This window comes from Natrix helvetica, assembly GCF_964273705.1.
Source record: "Natrix helvetica genome assembly, chromosome: W".
Lineage (NCBI taxonomy): Eukaryota > Metazoa > Chordata > Lepidosauria > Squamata > Natricidae > Natrix > Natrix helvetica.
The window spans coordinates 27,694,053-27,713,430 of NC_138555.1; the positions used below are offsets into that span (position 1 = coordinate 27,694,053).

At 43.5% G+C, this 19,378-nt stretch overlaps 1 protein-coding gene across 4 annotated transcripts; it reads right to left on the reverse strand.

Moving 5' to 3' along the window:
• Positions 1 to 1,068: 1,068 nt before the first annotated feature.
• On the reverse strand, positions 1,069 to 9,717 carry LOC309400396 (small ribosomal subunit protein uS4-like). 4 transcript variants are annotated; one of them, XM_081968868.1, is made up of 6 exons: positions 9,361 to 9,717; positions 7,659 to 7,782; positions 5,007 to 5,129; positions 3,568 to 3,754; positions 2,031 to 2,152; positions 1,196 to 1,337 (listed from the first exon to the last, which is right to left on the reverse strand). In XM_081968868.1, the coding sequence occupies exons 2-5, from the start codon at positions 7,753 to 7,755 to the stop codon at positions 2,041 to 2,043; spliced, it is 519 nt and encodes a 172-aa protein (XP_081824994.1). In that variant the 5' UTR covers positions 7,756 to 7,782; positions 9,361 to 9,717; the 3' UTR covers positions 1,196 to 1,337; positions 2,031 to 2,040. The 4 variants fall into 4 exon arrangements, with proteins under 4 accessions (XP_081824992.1, XP_081824991.1, XP_081824993.1 ...); XM_081968866.1 differs by lacking the exon at positions 2,031 to 2,152 and having other exon boundaries at positions 1,069 to 1,337; positions 9,414 to 9,667; XM_081968865.1 differs by lacking the exon at positions 2,031 to 2,152 and having other exon boundaries at positions 1,069 to 1,337; positions 9,361 to 9,659.
• Between the last annotated feature and the right edge of the window lie 9,661 nt (positions 9,718 to 19,378).

The window sequence follows — 19,378 nt, forward strand, 5'->3', positions numbered from 1 at the left end:
TAATTACAGGGCTCAATTTATCCCTGACAAAGATACCAGTTTCTGAGGAAAGAGACTTCATACTGGTAGCAAAGGGACAATAGAAAACAAAATCCCAAACCTTGCAGCACAAAGCTTAGAAAATTTGATTTCAGATGGTAATTTTATGCATTTCGTGCAAATCTTTCACTAAGGTAACACAGTTCAATGATACACCATTCTTAAATTTTAGTCCTAAATTTGTTTTTAAGGAACCTAAAACCTCCTGCTGTCAAATAAACCTTGATGATATGCAAACTGACTTGATTCTTTTGCTTGAGTTAATTTATTTCTTACTGGCAAGCTAGACCTCTTCCTGGATCCTACCGGGAAGCCGAGTCAATTCCTCTCCAACAGTAGGTAAAAGTGTTTTTATCAGAGGCAGTTTGCTTTCCCGCTTCCTGAGTGAAAGTAACAAAGCTTGCAAAAGGTAAAAGTTAGCAGTGAAGGAATTTATCTCCTCAGAGATCTACCTTTGGAACAGAGCCTAACTTATTTCCCCTATTTCTATTGTTCACCTTTGCACTATTTTTATCTGCAAGACCTTATGTCCAGTGTATGTGTACAGCCATTTTGGAAATAATTCCATTTGAGACAGTACTGCAAAGTATAGAAAAGTGGTATTGAGGGTGCAGGGAAAATGACCGAAGCCCACATCATAAATGGCCTCTCTCCAGTTCAGTTTAAATTTGGCAAGACAAAAACAAACAAAAGGAAAGATGGGGGGAAAGGGAAGAAACCAATCCCCTGAAATTATGTCTTGGAGCGTGTTGAGTTGGAGCTAAAGTAGTATAAAGGAAAGAATTGTGCCCATGTAGCATTCTCAAACAGCCAGGCCTGTCACCTCCTCTCCCAGCTCATTTGCATTACCAATTTTCCTCTTTGCTCCCTTCTCATATTCCATTCCCCTTTGTGCAAGAAGCAAACATCTCAATCTGGGAAGTGTGAAGCTAACATTCAATTTACAGAGCTCTTATTGCTGGGTGAGCAGAGGCAAGAAAAAAAACATGTTCAAGTTCATAATTGTCTTGATGCCATGGAACTACAGTATTTTATCTACAAACACTTTATTGGATGATGTTAGTAAAGATAGGCTCAATGGCCCACTGGTTTATGTGGCAGGAAAGCGACACAATACACTTTAATCTTCCTCTTCGTCATCACCACTGCCAGCACTACCCTGGCCCTTCTTGGCATTCTTCCTCTTGACACGGCCTGGCCGGCCACCACCATAAGGTGAACGGAGCGAGAAGTCAATGTGCTTTTGGGAGTCTAGCCGAACAATGAAGGAAGGGATGTTCACCACTTGCTTCCTTACACTAAAAGGGAGGAAGGAATGATTAGATCAGTGAATAATCTTGTCTAGAACTCATGGGAAATATATGACAAAACAAACAAGCTCTACAAATATTTCCTGAGCTCACAGCCTACCCTCAACATTCAGAAGTCAAAAGTCCCAATGGCCGCTGGCTTCAGTGTTATTTGCAGTGACTGCAAGAGGCTTCTGGATTCATTTGGAATCTAATTTCACTCAGGGATCCTTTGTGCTGTGCGAGCTTGGTTGTTTTCTTGCAGATATTTCATTACCCAAACTGGGTAACATCACAAGGACCCCTCATTTCAACCCTGAGCTACAAATATTCTCTGTTGGAGTTTCACTCTTTAAAGGAGCAATTATTGTTACTAACAATGAATTATAGAGCAATCAAAATGGTGTTAGTGCTGACTGGACAGTAAGCTATTCAGGCAAGAAACCCATTTAACAATGACCAAATTTTATGCTTTGTAGTTTTAATCAGTTTTTATCCTCCAACCCCCAGCCTTCCCCCACCTCCAAACCATTTAAAATTGCCTTGGCAGTGCAAGGAAGGTATTTTCAGTGCTGGAAAAGAAGCAAAGTACTAGTTGCAATTTTATCATGGCCTTCATCTCCCCATAAATATAACATACTAGCTGAATACCCGTGCTGCGCTACGAAACTATGCAATCGGGCTTGATAAATCGACACTTACAGCTCGAAAATTAATACGTAGTTACGATTGGCCTCTCCTCTCCCCTTCTCTCCCTCAGGCTTGCCACAGAGGCCTCTCCTATCCTATCCCCTTCTCTCCCTCTGTTGTGGTCCGCTGGTGGCCTGCGGTGAAAGCATTCCAAGATCAATTCCTGTTACATCTGGATCGCCAGATCCGGTGGAGGGGCCCTGCGGTGAGGGATAGTGTTGTGGTCACCCGGCGGCCTACAGAACTGGCAGTAGAGTCAGACAGAGAGGAAGTTGGGGAGGAACATGGACCAGTCCTGGAGTCTGGGGAAGGCTCAGACGAGGGCTCTGCACTGGATGCAGAGCCAGGGCCATCTGGGAGTTATGTGCTGCCTCCGGAGCCTCCAAAGTCTGACATCAGTGAGGCAGAGAACAAGGGGAGCCTGTTCTCAGCGCACGCATGCGCAGAGCTGCCAAAAGGCAAGAACAGTTAAGACAAAAGGGGTGACTCAGGAGTAAGGCTTGGAGATGATTGGCCCCTCCCATAAGACATAAAGGAGGAGCAAAGGCACGTGAGCCTTTGCAGGAAGCAACTTTGTTCATTGTGGTCGGTGTAAACTCTAAAGTTCCATTTTGAATCTGTGCTCGTTTGGCCTTGCAAAGTTAATTGCCAATTAGGTCTTTGGCAGCATTTCAAGGAAGATAAAGGTGGGTGCTTATCAGCCTTATCCCAAAAGACTGTAGCAGACTTCCGTTGGACTCTTTACAAACTATTTGTGACTCATTAAGGGCTGTGAATGAACTTAATTCACAGCCATTGAAATAAAAAGAGGGTTTGGGGGACTAAGCATGTGCTTTTTACTGTCTCAGGAAGCCTAGGTCAAAACATCCTCAGCCTTGCCCCACAGAAACCTCCCCTATCCTATCCCCTTCTCCCCCTCAGGCTCCTCTCCAAACTCCCAGCCAGCAGGCCAGATGAGTCACCCACTGGCCACGCCCAGGTTTTCAGTTTGGGAGGGGAGTAGAACGTTTAGCTCCTTAGCATTAGAGCATGTTAATAATAAGATAAAAAATACTAATGATCTGATGGTCATTTCGAAAAAATCCTTTCCAAGCAAGCACCTAGAAGCCAAGAGGAACATATGTGCCACATTTCAAGTTTGTAGGCTTTACAGTTCTGGAGATTTTTTGATCTGGCGTGAGTGGTTTTCGCTTATATATATATATAGATTCAGTACACTAAAATCTTATACCAATTTACAAAACAGATATGGAACTACATTTCAGAAGTAGCCAACACACCAGGATATCATGGAAGAAACTCATTTATATGTGAAAGTTGCTGTTGCTGCCTATATTAGGTAAAACCTACCTAATTCCAGCTGGTGGTAAAATACATGCTTAATTAAGGAAATGGGAAAGGCTGAAGCCAGGGCCAGTTATCGTGGCACAGGCTACAAGTAAGACATTGCAAAATGTTACTTCAGAGGCACAGGTTCTGATGCTGACACCCAATGTCAGCAGTTAACTTAAACTTCACACTCCCCAAACTTTGGCTCTCAGTAGCATACCGGATGTGCCTCTGGCAGATAAGCACACGAGCATGATGGATGGACTTAGCCAGGCCCAGTTTGAAGACCTGGGTTTGGAGACGACGCTCCAGGAAATCCTCAATTTTCAGGCCCAGGATGTAATCCAGTTTCATTTTGCCTTCATCCAGCACCCCAATTCTGACCAAACGGCGCAGCAAGGCATTGCCTGAGAGAAATTTGAGACATCAGCAAACTGAATGGGTCTTTCTATATAATGTTAAAAGAGACAATGTTCAGATTAGCATATTTATGGGTGCAGAATTGAAAAAGATACAACTATCACAGTTAACTGTCTATGCAAAGAAATACAAATTAAGCAATCCCAGGATATAGAAATGGTATGGGGACAAGAACAGTGTTGGGGTAGATTGTGGAAAGTATTATCAATAATTGTGTGTTTCCAACTGAACAGAGACCTTGCGATTATAAATTACACTTCAACATCAATGGTGCCTTTGTTCACAGAACATATTTAAGTCCAATCCGACTGTTCTGTCAATTCTCAAAACAACTTGATTCAAAAAATTGATACTACAGAATCCCTACCCATTTGTTTCAGAAGGAGCCCAGTATCTTAGCAAGCTCTTACATAAGGCAATAATAATGTTTTCATTACTAACCCCATTCTCATTACTTAGGCTGGCACAGTACTGGCTTGGCCACTGTAGCCTATCTTTTTCTGGCTGGTATTTTCTTACCTTTCCGACCTTGCTAGTGAACTTCATAAGGCAAGACTCTTTTACACTTTTTTAAAAAAAAACTGAGGTATGCAAGCTAGAAAGGGTATAGTTTAAACTTGTCATAACTACCGTATTTTTCGGAGTATAAGACACACCTACATTTTTGGGGGGGATGAAAACAAGAAAAAAAAATCTGCCTTTGCCTCCCAGCATCCATCCAGTATTTATCTGGCCCGTTCACTGCAGCCCATTCAGCACAGTTCAATGGGCGCAACCCATTCACCATTGCCGATCCCCGCCGCCTGGAACTGACCGAAAATGTGACGCGTGGAGGCCAAAATAGGCCAAAGGGTGGGTGGGACATTTGGTATATAAGACACACCACACTTTTCACCCACTTTTGGGGGGTGGGGGGTGCGTCTTATACTCTGAAAAGTACAGTAGGTCTGTTACAACTAAATTCAACTATCAGTGGTAAACTGATTGGCTCAAGTAATCCTTTTGGTATTTCCATCACACATTAACTTTTTCCCTGACACCATTTAACATATTGTGGAAACCAGGCCTTTGTATAATCTTATAACACACACCACCTATTTTATTAATCAGATTAGTGACTTACAAAACTGGTATGTGTAAATAAAGTTAAATATATCAAGGTACTCAGCAGGCTTCCTCAAGTGAGTCATAGGTCCCAAAAGCAACAGTGCCAAAGCTGTTGTTCAGTATCTAGTTTACCTTCAAAAAGGCGTCGTTGATCTTTCTCATCCAGGGTGAGCAGCTCTCGGGCAGCTTTGCGGATCTTTGCCAAAGTGAACTTCACTCGCCATACCTCACGCTTGTTCCGCAGCCCATATTCACCTAGTAAAGGAATTCTAAAGTTCAAATGCAGTTACTTTAAGGCTCACAGCTATTCAATCAAGGACAGATCCTTTCACCAACTTTTAAGGTCTTCTCAGAATTAGCCCCATTCCTCTGAAAAACTTGCTCTTGATTAGCACACCTCTTCCCTTGTGGCATTTTGGTATAAAATTTTTATTAAAATTAAATTATTTATTTTATTATTTTATTAAATTTATAGACCGCCCCCTCTCCCCGAAGGGACTCGGGGCGGTGTACAGACACCACATTAAAACCTAATATAAAATAGATACACTTAAAAACCAATTAAACTATAAGGCTGTACAGGGTAATAAAAGTTAAAAATTAGCTTAAAACAACCCCCAAAATTTAAAAGTACAGAATTGAGGGACTAGATTGGGATTAGGCCAGGCCCGCTAAACTAAACAGGTGGGTCTTGAGCATCTTACGGAAGGAGCGGAGATCAGTGATTGTTCTGATGACACGGGGGAGGTCATTCCAGAGGGTCGGGCCCATCACAGAGAAGGCCCTACTCCTGGGCATCGCCCGCTGGCACTGCCTCGTGGACGGCACCCGGAGGAGCCCCTCCCTGTGAGAGCGGATCGGTCGAAGGGATGTATGGGGCAGGATACGATCCCGCAAGTACCTTGGTCCTGTGCCATGGAGCGCTTTAAAGATGATAACCAGTACCTTGAAACGCACCCGAAAAGCCACAGGTAGCCAGTGTAGCCCGCGCAGGAGAGGTGTTACATGGGAGTACCTCGAGACTCCCGCAACAACCCGCGCGGCCGCATTCTGAACTAGCTGCAGCCTTCGAGTGCATCTCAGGGGGAGCCCCATGTAGAGAGCATTACAGTAGTCCAGCCGAGACGTCACAAGTGCATGGGTGACTGTGTGGAGGGCATCCCGGTCCAATAGGGGGCGCAATTGGCGCACCAGGCGAACCTGGTGAAACGCCCCCCTTGCCACGGCCGTCACATGGTCGTCCATTGACAGCCGGGCATCTAGGAGGACGCCCAAATTGCGAACCCGATCCATGGGGGCCAGCTGTTCGCCCCCAATGGCCAGTGATGGACATAGCTGGTTGAACCGGGGTGCCGGTAGCCACAGCCACTCAGTCTTGGATGGGTTGAGCCTGAGTCTGTTACCTCCCATCCAGATCCGCACGGCTTCTAGACACCGGGACATCACTTCGACGGCATTGTTGGGGTGGTTCGGGGTAGAAATGTACAACTGGGTGTCGTCAGCGTACAGATGGTAGTCTACCCCGAATCCACGGATGATCTCGCCCAGCGGCTTCATATATATGTTGAACAGGAGAGGTGAGAGGACCGATCCCTGGGGCACTCCGCAGGTGAGCGGCCTCAGGGTCGACCTCTGCCCCCGTCAACACACATTGCGCTCGGCCAGAGAGGTAGGAGGAGAACCACCGCAAAACGGTGCCCCTCACCCCCAGCCCCTCCAGACGGTGCAATAGGATACCATCCTAAAAACTAATATAAACTAATGCAGAGCAGAAGCAAAGAAAAAAAGGAAAAGCGTGCAGAAGGAATCAAAGAAAAAATGGGAGCTTCCAATTTCCTTTGCATTGCATATTACAAAGCCAGTTTGGTGTAGTGGTTAAAGTGCTGGCTTAGAAACCAGGAGGCTGAGTTATAGTCCCACCAAAGGCATGAAAACTAGCTGGATGACCTTGAGCCAGTTATCTCACTCCAACCCACCACACAGGGTTGTTGTTATAAGGAAAATTGGAGGATGGAGTATTATTCGGTATGTTTACCACCTTAAGTTATTTATATATGTGTCTGTGTATACACAATTACTCTTATGATTAGAAAAAATCCTCACTTTTCTCTATTATTTCCCCAAAATCATCAAAATCAAAAATGCCTTTTTTTTCCATTTCATGCAAAAGTCTCCAGGGGGCTTCCAATTCTCTTTTATATTTTTCTTAAAAACCCATTCTCCTTCTGGACAGAATTCAATCTGAATCTTTGTTGGTTAAGGAAAATATCACCCCTTCCAATTTATCCCATCAAAATGTGATCTTTTTCTGTTTTAATTTTTCAATTGGAGAATTCATTTCCCAACAAAAAGAGTATTTTCTCAAACGTTGTGGCATTTTGGAAGATGGCAGAAAAAACAAAACAGTTTTGGGACTTATTTCATAGAATCATATGACTGGAAGGGAACTTGGAGGTCTTCTACTTCAACCCCTTGCTCAAAGCAGTAATCCTTATACCACCCCGGACAAATTGTTGTCCAACTTTTCTTGAAAACCTCCAGCAATAGAACACCCACAACTACAGGAGGCAATACAATAGTAATACAATAGCAGAGTTGGAAGGGGCCTTGGAGGTCTTCTAGTCCAACCCCCTGCCTAGAAAGGAAACTGTTCCATTGTTTTCACTTGACAGCAGCTATGAATGTATAGTTCTTAATAGTTTCGTTATCCATTCATTTAACATATTTACTTCACATGGCACAATTTGTCTAAAATCAAAAGATGAATAAATGAATACATCTTACCAATAAGTTTCAACTCCTGATCAAGGCGTGATTTTTCAAAAGGCCGCCTGGGAGTGACATAGGTCTTCCGACATACCCAACTCCTGGCAACAGGCATTCTGGCCTAAAGAGACAGAGGCCAAGCCTGTGGACAAACAATATTTAAACAAATGCAAGCAGTGTAACAGAATGAAATCACTGGAGATATTACTATTGGCATACCACTCAAATTTGTGGCAGACTCAACTGATAGAGAGCTTCTATTCTAAGTGGTAGTCTCATCCAATATCAATAAACACTACCAAATTATCTGCATTTCATAAACCAAATTCATCTTTCAGTTCACATTTTTAATTGGGAATATCTTTATACAACAGTGAACTGCACTAGCCTTTTATAGATCTGTTTCACCTCACCTATTTATTCTCCCACCCACCCACCCACCCACCCAAGCCAGAAACCATTATTTTCCCCTTTCTCTTTGACTAGCTAGACATTGATTCAGAGGAAGGTGGTATTTTTAAAATTTAAACAGATGGTTTAGACTTACATGTAACACATTAATTACCATTAGTCCTGGCTAAACATGGTGTCCTATTTCCAAATTAGGCAAGGATAGAATGGCAAAGACCACACAGAAATGAAAGTTAAAACCCCCCAGCTTTCATGGTCCTTATGAAGCATTTTTCATAAAGCTTTGCTTATAAAGGATTCACTAATTTACTGAATTAATAGGAAGTAAAACATCCCAGTTAAGGGAATGGCATATATGCAGTTTACAAACAGGGGCAGCCCTCTCCCAACATTTTTATACCTAGAGGTTTATTTTGCACTACCTCATCCCAGTTTTTATTAAATTCAGTATTCATTTAAGGGGCACTTTCTTAGATGTTCTCAAGGGAGGAAAATTGTACTTTGATATATTAAGAAAAATACACCAGTTAACTCTGAATGGGCAAGGCTGTACAGAATTATCAACATTCAGCCACTCACGAAGTTTTCAATAGACATTCCCTGATCTTATTTTATTTTTAAATGCTTTGGGGCGACCTTGTATGCCTTTATTGTATATCGCCCAGAGTCACTTCAGAATCAGTTATGTCAGAGAACGGGGCATATAAATGTGATACAATACAAAATAAATGATCTCCCACTGCCCCCAAATTTCAGAGTTATCTCACAAAAAGGGTTTATTTTCTTTTTCTAACTTGCTGCCCTTAGTCAGATGGAAGGGGGCACTTGATACCTAGGCTTTTTCATTCAAGTTTGAGAATCCATTTGCAAGGTAAAGTTCCATATTTAGAAACCAAGTTACACGCGTCAAAAGAGAAGTCACTAATTCCAGTGAAGGACATTAAGAAAGCTGCATGAACTGATTAACCTATAGACCACCTAACAAAAACGAGGGCCGAGAAGTGGGAACATGCTGGTAACTCCTATAATACCCTCATTCTCAGACGTGCTGGCGGGAATGGGTGTAAACTGCCATTCAGCAACTCCTGAAAGGTAGGACCGGCCACGATCCCGGAGCGGGAAATCAGTGCTGAGCTTGCAAGCGGCGCTTCAGAGGCCGGCGCACGTGCAGGAAGCGGGGGACGGGTAGAAAATGGAGGCTCGAGCGCCAAGCTTCTCAAGCGCATGTGCTCCGCCGCTTGCTAAGCGTAGGCCGCGAGACTCTTTTCTTAACGAACTTTTTTCGATTGCTGGCCGCCGCTCCGCTTACCCAGTTCGACTCAGTAACCCCAATCCTAGTATGGCAAGATAAAGCTCCTTTACCTCCCAATTCAGATGCCAACGCAACCAGGAAAAAAAGGAAGACAGTAATCCGGGAAGTCTGGTTTTATAGGACTGTGAGCAGCTCCGCCTTCTCTCTCTACCAGCCAATACAAATAAGACACTTTTCACGCCTGGCCTATTGGCGGCGAGGTGCTTCAAAGAATAACAGCCAATGAGCGTTGGATTTTCGTGCGATAGAGAAACTGGCTAGAAAGTTAATGACGAAAGTACCAAGCGGCGTTCCTTCGCCTTTAACAGCTGGATCTACTAAATGAGATCTCGCGGCTACAGCTGTTTCTTGCAGGGTAAGCACACTACAAGCCATCATTGTGCAGAAACCATTTTACTAGAGAGAGTAATACAACAGGAACAGGAAATGCATCACAGGAACAATAGAGATGAATCCTAGAGTGGCAATGTGATACAGGAAAAAACTACGCTAGAGAGGAATGATAGAGCTGCATATAAGGTAGACCTGTAACATCTTCCCCTTTTCATGTTAATAAAACAACATTGTAGAATTTCAGATGACCAGTACCAACGAGTACCAACACTTCCTACAGGTGTTGGGTGCTTGTGAACGTCTGCTACTATGAGTGAAGACTGGCCCTCTTTGTCAGTGGTGGGTTTCAAATTTTTTTACAACCTCTTCTGTAGGTGTGGCCTGCTTTGTGGGAATGGCTTGCCAGCCATGTGACTGGGTGGGCGTGGCCAACTTGTAAAATGTGGTGAAACTCACTTAACAACGCTCTTGCTTAGCAACCAAAATGTTGGCGCAGAAACTCTGGCATTTGAAGCACGCAAGTCTTAAAGCTGTCATGTTGCAGAAAATGACAGGCTTAGACTTCTCAGGATACAGGAAAAGTTTATTTGGCAGCCAGGTTCAGAAAGCAAGCACATAGCTAGCATTGGAAATTCTGAACAATCTTTATTATCGAAGCACGCATTCTTATACATTCTCAAAGACAGTGTAACACGGAAACACTTAACTCATTTCTTATTGGTTACCTTGAGGAAAAAACCTTATAAGGAGATGGGGGTCTTACTTCTCCTTTTGTTGCAGGTATGGACTACGTGCCATTAACGAACTTTAATTGAACCTTGTGGTTTTGGACTTTTGACATAGGGACATTTGCTGGAACATGTTGTGGTTGAAGGCTGATGACATTTCCCTGTCCCTTTAAGCAAGTTTCCAACTGTCCCTTTTATGCCACGGCTTCATTCTTATATTTTTAATCCATATTTTATTCCACTTTATTTCCCCCCTTCTAGACTCTATTAAGGCCCACAATTGAGTCTAGCCTGTTAGATTAACAATATAAGCATGCAGAATACAGAATAGCAGAAAAAGCAAGGATACAAGAATACACATCTTAGGGCTTATCTTCCAAAATCACTTTCTCTACATCTAAGAGGGCAATTTGAATATAGGAACTAGTATCTGAGACTTCATCTTCCTTGAGGGTATGTGGAATTAGGCTTTCCATTAACATTAATTACTTTTCACCCTGTGTTTCCTTTACAGACCTCATAGTTGTTTAAGCAAGGGTATTATGCAAGGGAGGAAGGCTAAACTTGCAATTCCACATAATAAAAGAAATAGCATTTGCTTGATCCAACCTGTTCCCTGTAGCCAAGAGAACCACACATCTGTTCCTCCTACTTTTTTGACCAATAGAGGAAGCTCAAACTAGTTCTTGGACCATCCCCCAGACTTTCCCTGATCTATTCATACGGAAACAGTAAGCTTTTTCACATAAGAAGAAGACTCCATTTTCCCCTACACACACTCCTATGTTCATAGAAAAGGCATGGGCTCACAGGTTCTTTTCATTAGTCCAGACCTGTAAGGTTCCTGCCAAGTACATACCAGTTAAGGGCTGTAATGGAACTTCTTGGTTAGGGTCCATTTGCCTATCCCTGAGAACTGGTCCTTCAAAGAGATAGTGGGAACTGGTGTTTCCAGGGGGGAAATGAACACAAAATCCCATGGTGGATTGTATTGAAAGCCAAAAGGGAAGTCGGGGTGGCTGGAATGGCCTTGGGGCAGCTTCCAGTGGTCAGATTCCCTTCCCATCGATTAAAAACAAGTGGAGGTTGGAGCGAGAAAGTGACCCTCTGTTGGAAGAGCTTGTGAGCAGAGGGAGACATGCTGTGAGTCAATTTCACATCTACAAGGGTTTTCCTGGGGGCAAGGTACATTTCAGATGGGCATTGTTCCTCTGATAGTCACCCCACAGGAATGCCAGGTTGTTGATATCGTTTGATGCACAAGAACTATCTTAAGCTTTCTTCTTGTTGTTGTTGTTGTTTTCAAAGATCTTGCTCAACTGAAACAGCATGATAAGGTAAAGATCCAGCAGACAGACACAACCAGTATTTTTGACCCAGGGCAGGATCAGACTGATTGATTAAGCTTTATTTATTTATTTATTTATTTATTTATTTACTGTGCTTCTAGACCGCCCCCTCTCCCAAAAGGGACTCGGGGCGGTGTACAGTCCATGCAAAGAATACATCACAATATAATAAATAGGAAAGTTAAATATGTAAAGTTAAATATGGAAGAGGTTAAAAATAGAGTTAAAAAGAACTGTACAGTTAGACAGTATATATAAATATAATTTTAAAACCCCTAAAAATAACACACAAATTAAATTAAAAGCAATACCCCTAAAATAACCAGTTAATAATACGTCTACCAGGAGGTAACAGTTGTAATTATGCCAGGCCCGCTAATCGGAACAGGTGAGTCTTCAATTTTTGCCGGAAGGAGCGGAAGTCAGTGGTGGTTCTGATGTCGGGGGGGAGGTCATTCCAGAGGGTTGGGCCCATCACAGAGAAGGCCCTACTCCTTGGTGTCGCCCGCTGGCATTGCCTAGTGGACGGCACCAGGAGAAGCCCCTCCCTGTGAGAGCGAATTGGCCGCAGGGATGTGTGTGGGAGGATGCGATCCCGCAAGTAACTAGGTCCTGTGCCATGGAGCGCTTTAAAGATGGTAATCAGGACCTTGAAACGCACCCGAAAAACCACAGGCAGCCAGTGCAGCTCGCGCAGGAGAGGTGTTACGTGGGAGTACCTAGTACTCCCCATCACAGCCCGCGCGGCTGCGTTCTGAACTAACTGCAGTCTCCGGGCGCGTCCCAAGGGCAGCCCCATGTAGAGAGCGTTGCAGTAGTCCAGGCGGGACGTCACCAGCGCATGAGTGACCGTGCGCAGGGCATCCCGGTCCAGTAGGGGGCGCAATTGGCGCACCAGGCGAACCTGGTGGAACGCCCCCCTTGCCACGGCTGCCACATGGTCATCCATTGACAGCCGGGCATCAAGGAGGACGCCCAAATTGCGCGCCCGTTCCACAGGGGGCAATTGTTCGCCCCCTATGGCCAGCGATGGAATCAGCTAGCTGAACCGAGGTGCCGGTAGCCACAGCCACTCAGTCTTGGAGGGGTTGAGTTTGAGTCTGTTGTCCCCCATCCAGACCCCGACGGCTTCCAAACACCGGGACATCACTTCGACAGCCTCGTTGGGGTGGTTTGGGGTTGAAATGTACAGCTGAGTATCATCAGCGTACAGATGGTACTCAACCCCAAAACCACGGATGATCTCACTCAGCGGCTTCACATATGCGTTGAACAGGAGAGGCGAGAGGACCGACCCCTGTGGCACCCCACAAGTGAGTGGCCTCAGGGTCGACCTCTGCCCCCCTGTCAACACACATTGCTTCCGGTCGGAGAGGTAGGAGCCGAACCACCGCAAAACGGTACCTCCGACTCCCATCCCCTCCAGCCGGCGCAATAGGATACCATGGTCGATGGTATCAAAAGCCGCCGAGAGGTCTAATAGGACCAGGATAGAGGAACAACCTCTATCTCTGGCCCTCCAGAGATCTAATTCCAGCACTTTTTTCTGTTCCCCTTTTCTCAATTGTTGCAGGGGTCTGTTTTCCCTATGCTTTGCCCTTTTTCCTACGGGGTTTGTCAAATAATTGACTTTAGGTGTTGGGATTGGCTTACGGTTCTGTCCCCAAGCATAAATAATGCATCGTTGGCGGAAGCAGACCTGTACCACATCCTGTAACTTGATTCCACCCTGTTCTTCGGGATTTATAGCATCCACGGTTCGTTCTTCAAGAGCAAGGGGGGTTGCTCGGGTATTTTCACAACATTCAAGACATTATCACATAACAAGCTTATTGCCAATAACAGCCAGAGCCACAAAAGGCTCATAATTGTCCCTCACGCAAAACTTCTCCTAACACAATTCTTTTATCCTACTGAATCACCATGTCAGGGAGAAGGCAGGGGTTATATATAGTTTAAGGAATGGCAATATCAGCTTTGGGCAATCCACAAAACCAAATCTTATTTGCTAAACATATCACCCACAATCCAAAAACTCCTATTATACTGCAAAGAACCCATTCCCACGGTTCCTCAAACATAAATGTCATCAGATGATTCGGTTCCTCTTGATTACAATTAATGATCTTAGCCTCAGCACTGTCTTCCTCTGGAGGGGACAATTCCTGAGGGATGAATATGCAATACAACAAATAAGTACATTCACTAAAGCGAGAGATAGTACAGTTATGACTATGAATACTTGGCTTGCCATTTCCTGACAGGTGCTCACACCTGTCTAATAAATCTTATATCTAATAAATGAAACGTTGTCTTCCTCCTCCAAATCTTCAGCCGTACATCGAGAAGTCAGCTTCCAGGGGGTGACTTCAGTAGGGCCTCTTCTGCCCCGTAATTCTGCCCATTGCCGGTAGGGCAGTTTTTGCGGGCGTTTCTTTAAGCATATCACTAGAGGACGGGCTTCTTCCTCTGCTCCCAATACTCATCAGCAGCTGGCTTAACTTGAGTCCAGTGAATCCAAAGCTTGGATTCCAACACTTTTGCTGCAAGTGGAGAACACATGACCACAGTATATGGGCCCTTCCATCTAGGTTTCAAATTCTTCCCTTTCCATTGTTTTACCTACTCTGTCCCCCACCTGAATATTATGACTGGAAGTTGTTAAAAATGGTGGGGGTAAGGGAGACACAATACTGTTGGATTACTTGTATTTACTTATTCAATTCTCCCACCATTTGATTCACCCATGAGGACCCCAATTGTCCTAGGTCCCTTATATGATTTTTCAAATTATGGCTTATAACTGGTGGCCATCCAAACATCATTTCAAAAGGAGATAAATTAAGTTCTTTACATGGAGTACATCTCACAGAGCAGAGAGCTAAGGGTAAGGCATCAAAACACACCTTATCTTTTCCTTAACAGTGCAATTCACACATTTGCTTAATTTCTTTCTTGAGGCAGTTAAAAGACCTCTTTCCCTATAATCAGCAGTATTGATATGCAAAGTAAGGAAAGCATACAGAGTCAGTTCAGATGTTCACCCTTTAATTCTTTGTTCTTTCTAATGCACAAATTAAAGCCCACAATTCTGCCACTTGGGCACTGGTGCCTTTTGGGAGAGGTCCACTCTCAAAGACTTGGGCAAGGGAGACTGCATAATGTTCTCCCATAGTAATGAAGCTTGATCCAAGCTATAGTCTGCATATTTCAACGGCACGTCAGTTAAGTCTGGTCTGCATGAAAACTGATTCTCAATGATTCTCATACAATTTTACTCAATTTCGGGTCCTGGTATTGGCAAAAGGGTGGCAGGGTTTAGGGCATTTGTTTGCTTCAAGGTCACTTGTGGATTTTGAGTCAGGAGTCCCTGATATTTGTAAATGTCCCTTCATTTCTAAAATTCCTTGAATTGCATGGCTAGTGTAGATATTGGTAGGCTGTCTAAAAGTTAATTTATTAGCTTCCTCCATTAGGAGAGCTGTGGCGCTAGAATTTTAAGCAATTTTAACTTGGGGCTTTTTGTCCCTGCCTTCCAGCTTTTTGCCTTGTCCATTAACAGATGAAGCAATTGATTGATTGGTATTTTTTTCAACAATTCTCCTTCGTCTGTTTGGTTACTGGGATTGGAGTAGCACATTTCCATCCTAAGTCTTCACCAAAAAGGTAGGTGAATTTTTTTAAAAAAAAATCCTTGGAGAAACTTAGTCTCTATGTATTTGAGATGGTGAAGAAGGCATAGGCAAACAGGCATGGCTAGAGGCTTTACTTGTATAATTATTGGTGCATGATGATACACATGGCCTGGTGGATTCTTGAACCACCATTGCCATATCTCATCTGGGGGAGTGCCTCATAATTAGAGCCATTTTATCTTCCTCAAAGAACAGTGTAGCTCCCATTTTGCATAGGATATCATGACCCAAAAGAGGGACTGGGCATTCAAGCATGTCTTGGGACATTCTTGTAGCCAGTGGCCTTTTCTTTTTTCTTACACCAATTACATCAACCTCTGCTTTGGGCTTTGGAATTATTTGACAATGCAACTGTCAGCAATTCAGCTTTACTTTGCATCCTGTCATCTCTCTTTCTTTCTTCTACTTTTCACAAAGACCTTTCATGCAATTTCCATTTTATTCAATCCACCCAGACCTACATGCACAAATAGCCTGAAACAACACTTTCAGACCTGGGGAAGAGTCTGTCCCTTTAAATCTCCAATTTTCTTTCCTTGGGAAACATGTGGGTCTTCTCCAAGCATGGGAAAACTTAGAGATTAAAACTTTAAATCCTACTGTTCCCCACAACTTCCAAGTCCAAGCTGAGAAGCTTACTTATTTTGCCCGCTGGTCAAACATATCAAAATCAATTGAACACCATTCAATTCTACATGTTATTAGTATAGATACACACCTAAGAATTACATCAAATTAATCAAGTCCAATTACCTAGATCTTCCTATTCAATAGGCTTTACCTTTTTATAACCTGCTAAATTTCTTACTTTTGCTCGAAGTTATGCCCGTTTGTTCTATCTCCTTAAGCACTAGATTGTTAATACCTGTCTCTGCCCTGGGTGTTCCGTTTTCTATCTTGATCTCCCAGCTGCGCTGGCATATTTTTAAAGATCAAGATGTATAGAGACAATGTATAGAGATGTTTGTCCATACATTGTTTGCATTCAGCCAGGGTTCTAGGTGGATCTCCCAGCAGCGCTGGCATATTTTTAAAGATCCAGATATATGGAGACTTTCATTAACACATCGTTTGCATCTGGGTGGGGCTCTTGATTCATCTGATGGTGGCCAGAATCTGAGGCCCTATTCAAAGGCACTCCAAATCTTGGCACAATGTCTTTTAGTACACACAAAACCAAGAGATCTCTAAATCTCACTTTCTGGGAAAATTGTGGGGACATCTATTTGCCCCACAGCACCTGGGAGCCCTGTACAAGGACTTCCAAAGGAAGTTTCCATCCTGTCTTTGGGTTGTTTTGTCACAGCAGAGACAGGCTGCAGCAATCTGATTAACAGCATGTGTGCCTCTAACTACCGATCCCCACAACAACCTCCTGGACAATTCTTCCAGCAGGTCCCCTTGCCTCCCACTCTATCTAAGAGCCTTGGTGAGAAAAAAATGTGTTTCCTTTTGCCTTTTGAAGTTCCTTCTTATCTGAGGTTTTGAGCCCTTGTATGCTCATTCCACAAGTTCAGAGATGCCTTTCCTGACCCCCCTTCTTTCCCTAATGTCATCTGCAGAGTGACCAATGAAGGTACAATACAATACAATAGCAGAGTTGGAAGGTACCTTGGAGGTCTTCTAGTCCAACCCCAGGCAGGAAACCCTATACCGTTTCAAACAAATGACTATCCAACATTTTCTTAAAGACTTCCAGTGTTGGGGCATTCACAACTTCTGGAGGCAATTTCTGTTCCACTGATTGATTGTTCTAACTGTCAGGAAGTTTCTCCTCAGTTCTAAGTTGCTTCTCTCTTTGATTAGTTTCCACCCATTGCTTCTTGTTCTACCCTCCGGTGCCTTGGAAAATAGTTTTTGACTCCCTCTTCTTTGTTGCTCTTTTCTGCACTCTTTCTAGAGTCTCCACATCTTTTCTACATCGTGGTGACCAAAACTGAATGCAGTATTCCAAGTGATGTTTATTCTATCCCTCTGTTTATGCAGCCTAGAACTGTGTTGGCTTTGTTTGGCAGCTGCTGCACACTGCTGGCTCATATTTAAATGGTTATCCACTAGGACTCCAAGATTCCTTTCATAGTTACTAATGTTGAGCAAGGTACTTGTGCATTTCATTTTTATTGCCTAAATGTTCAAGTTTGTCAAGATCCTTCTGTATCTTTAGCCTATCTTCTGGAGATCATATTGATCATTCTTTTATTTTCTTCAACCTCAGGATCTAATGTGGTATATTGCCTGAAGGTTTGATAAATGCATTCTAGGAATTCCCCTGGATTTTCATCCTGTTTCTGTTGAATTTAATAGACCTTCCCTAAATTCTTAACTTTTGTTTGAATCCTAACAAAACTAAGGTCCAATAGTTTTGCAGCTGAATGTACTAGGTTCCTAATCTGGTTTCTTCAGTAACCATATCCAATCTGGTTTTTTTTTCATGATCCTTCTGCAAAGGCTTATTCAAAAGACCTATTCTCTGTGGTTAATAAAATTTCCATCAGACTTTTTATGTCAGCCCAAGCAGACTGGTGAGTTCAGAAAAATGGATGCAAAAAGGACATGCATCTCATCTGGATTTTCTCTATAAACAGGAATTTTATTTTTCCAATTACATAAATCAGCCATTGAGAATGGAGCATATATCCACACCTTACGTAGCTCCCCCTCAGCTTCTGGCAATAAAATTCCCTTAGGGCAATTTGAGTTTTTATCTCAACTGCTCCCTTGGACCAGGTTTGTGGTCCACTTGATCTGTCCCTTCGATAACCTTTTTTGGTTTTCTTTCTCCTGGCCCCACCTAATGGGACCGTTTGTTCTTTCTTTTTAACAAAACAAAAAAACACTTAAACACATCATCAAGGCAGGAACTAAATGTTTCGTTGAGACTCTCTCAAAGCTTTTTTCTTTCCTCCTTGAGGCTTTTATAATAGGGGTGAGGGTAATTTCTCTGCCAGAGACTTTTTACTAAAACTCTCTCAAGGCTTTTTTCCCTCAACATGCATTGGAGAGGCGTTCGAGGAACGCTCCCCACCTTCCCATGTTCTATTTCTAAGACACTGTCACCGACCTGGGGTGCCGGAATACCACGGTCGCCTTCAGGAACTGCGATGACTTAACCACCCACACAAATCTAGAGCCTCATTAGGATACGCCGGTTCCATTTGGAAGGGACGCTATCCCGGGCTCAGGGAGGTGATCAGGCCCCCTCTTCCACTCCTAACCGAGTGGGTCCACAATTCTTTTAATACTTGCCTGCAGGCGTCTTCTTTCTCAGCCGGCGTAAATTTTATTAACTTGTCCTGATCCTGGTCAGATCCTTGGATCGGTGGTGTCCTCCAGATGCCCAAGAGGGGTCATCGGCCCCCTTCCAGAGAAAGATCTCTGTGGCGCCTGAAGAAGGGTGAGATGGCCTCGATGGGGCACCGGTCGGTCCGTTCCGTCCTCAGCGAAATATCGCTCTAAGTCCTGCCACCACGGTCGCCAGAATTGTTGCAGAAAATGACAGGCTTAGACTTCTCAGGATACAGGAAAAGTTTATTTGGCAGCCAGGTTCAGAAAGCAAGCACATAGCTAGCATTGGAAATTCTGAACAATCTTTATTATCGAAGCACGCATTCTTATACATTCTCAAAGACAGTGTAACACGGAAACACTTAACTCATTTCTTATTGGTTACCTTAAGGAAAAAACCTTATAAGGAGATGGGGGACTTACTTCTCCTTTTGTTACAGGTAAGGGCTACGTGTCATTAACGAACTTTATTTGAACCTTGTGGTTTTGGACCTTTGACATAGGGACTTTTACTGGAACATGTTGTGGTAGAAGGTTGATGACATTTCCCTGTCCCTTTAAGCAAGTTTCCAACTGTCCCTTTTATGCCACGTCTTCATTCTTATATTTTTAATCCATATTTTAT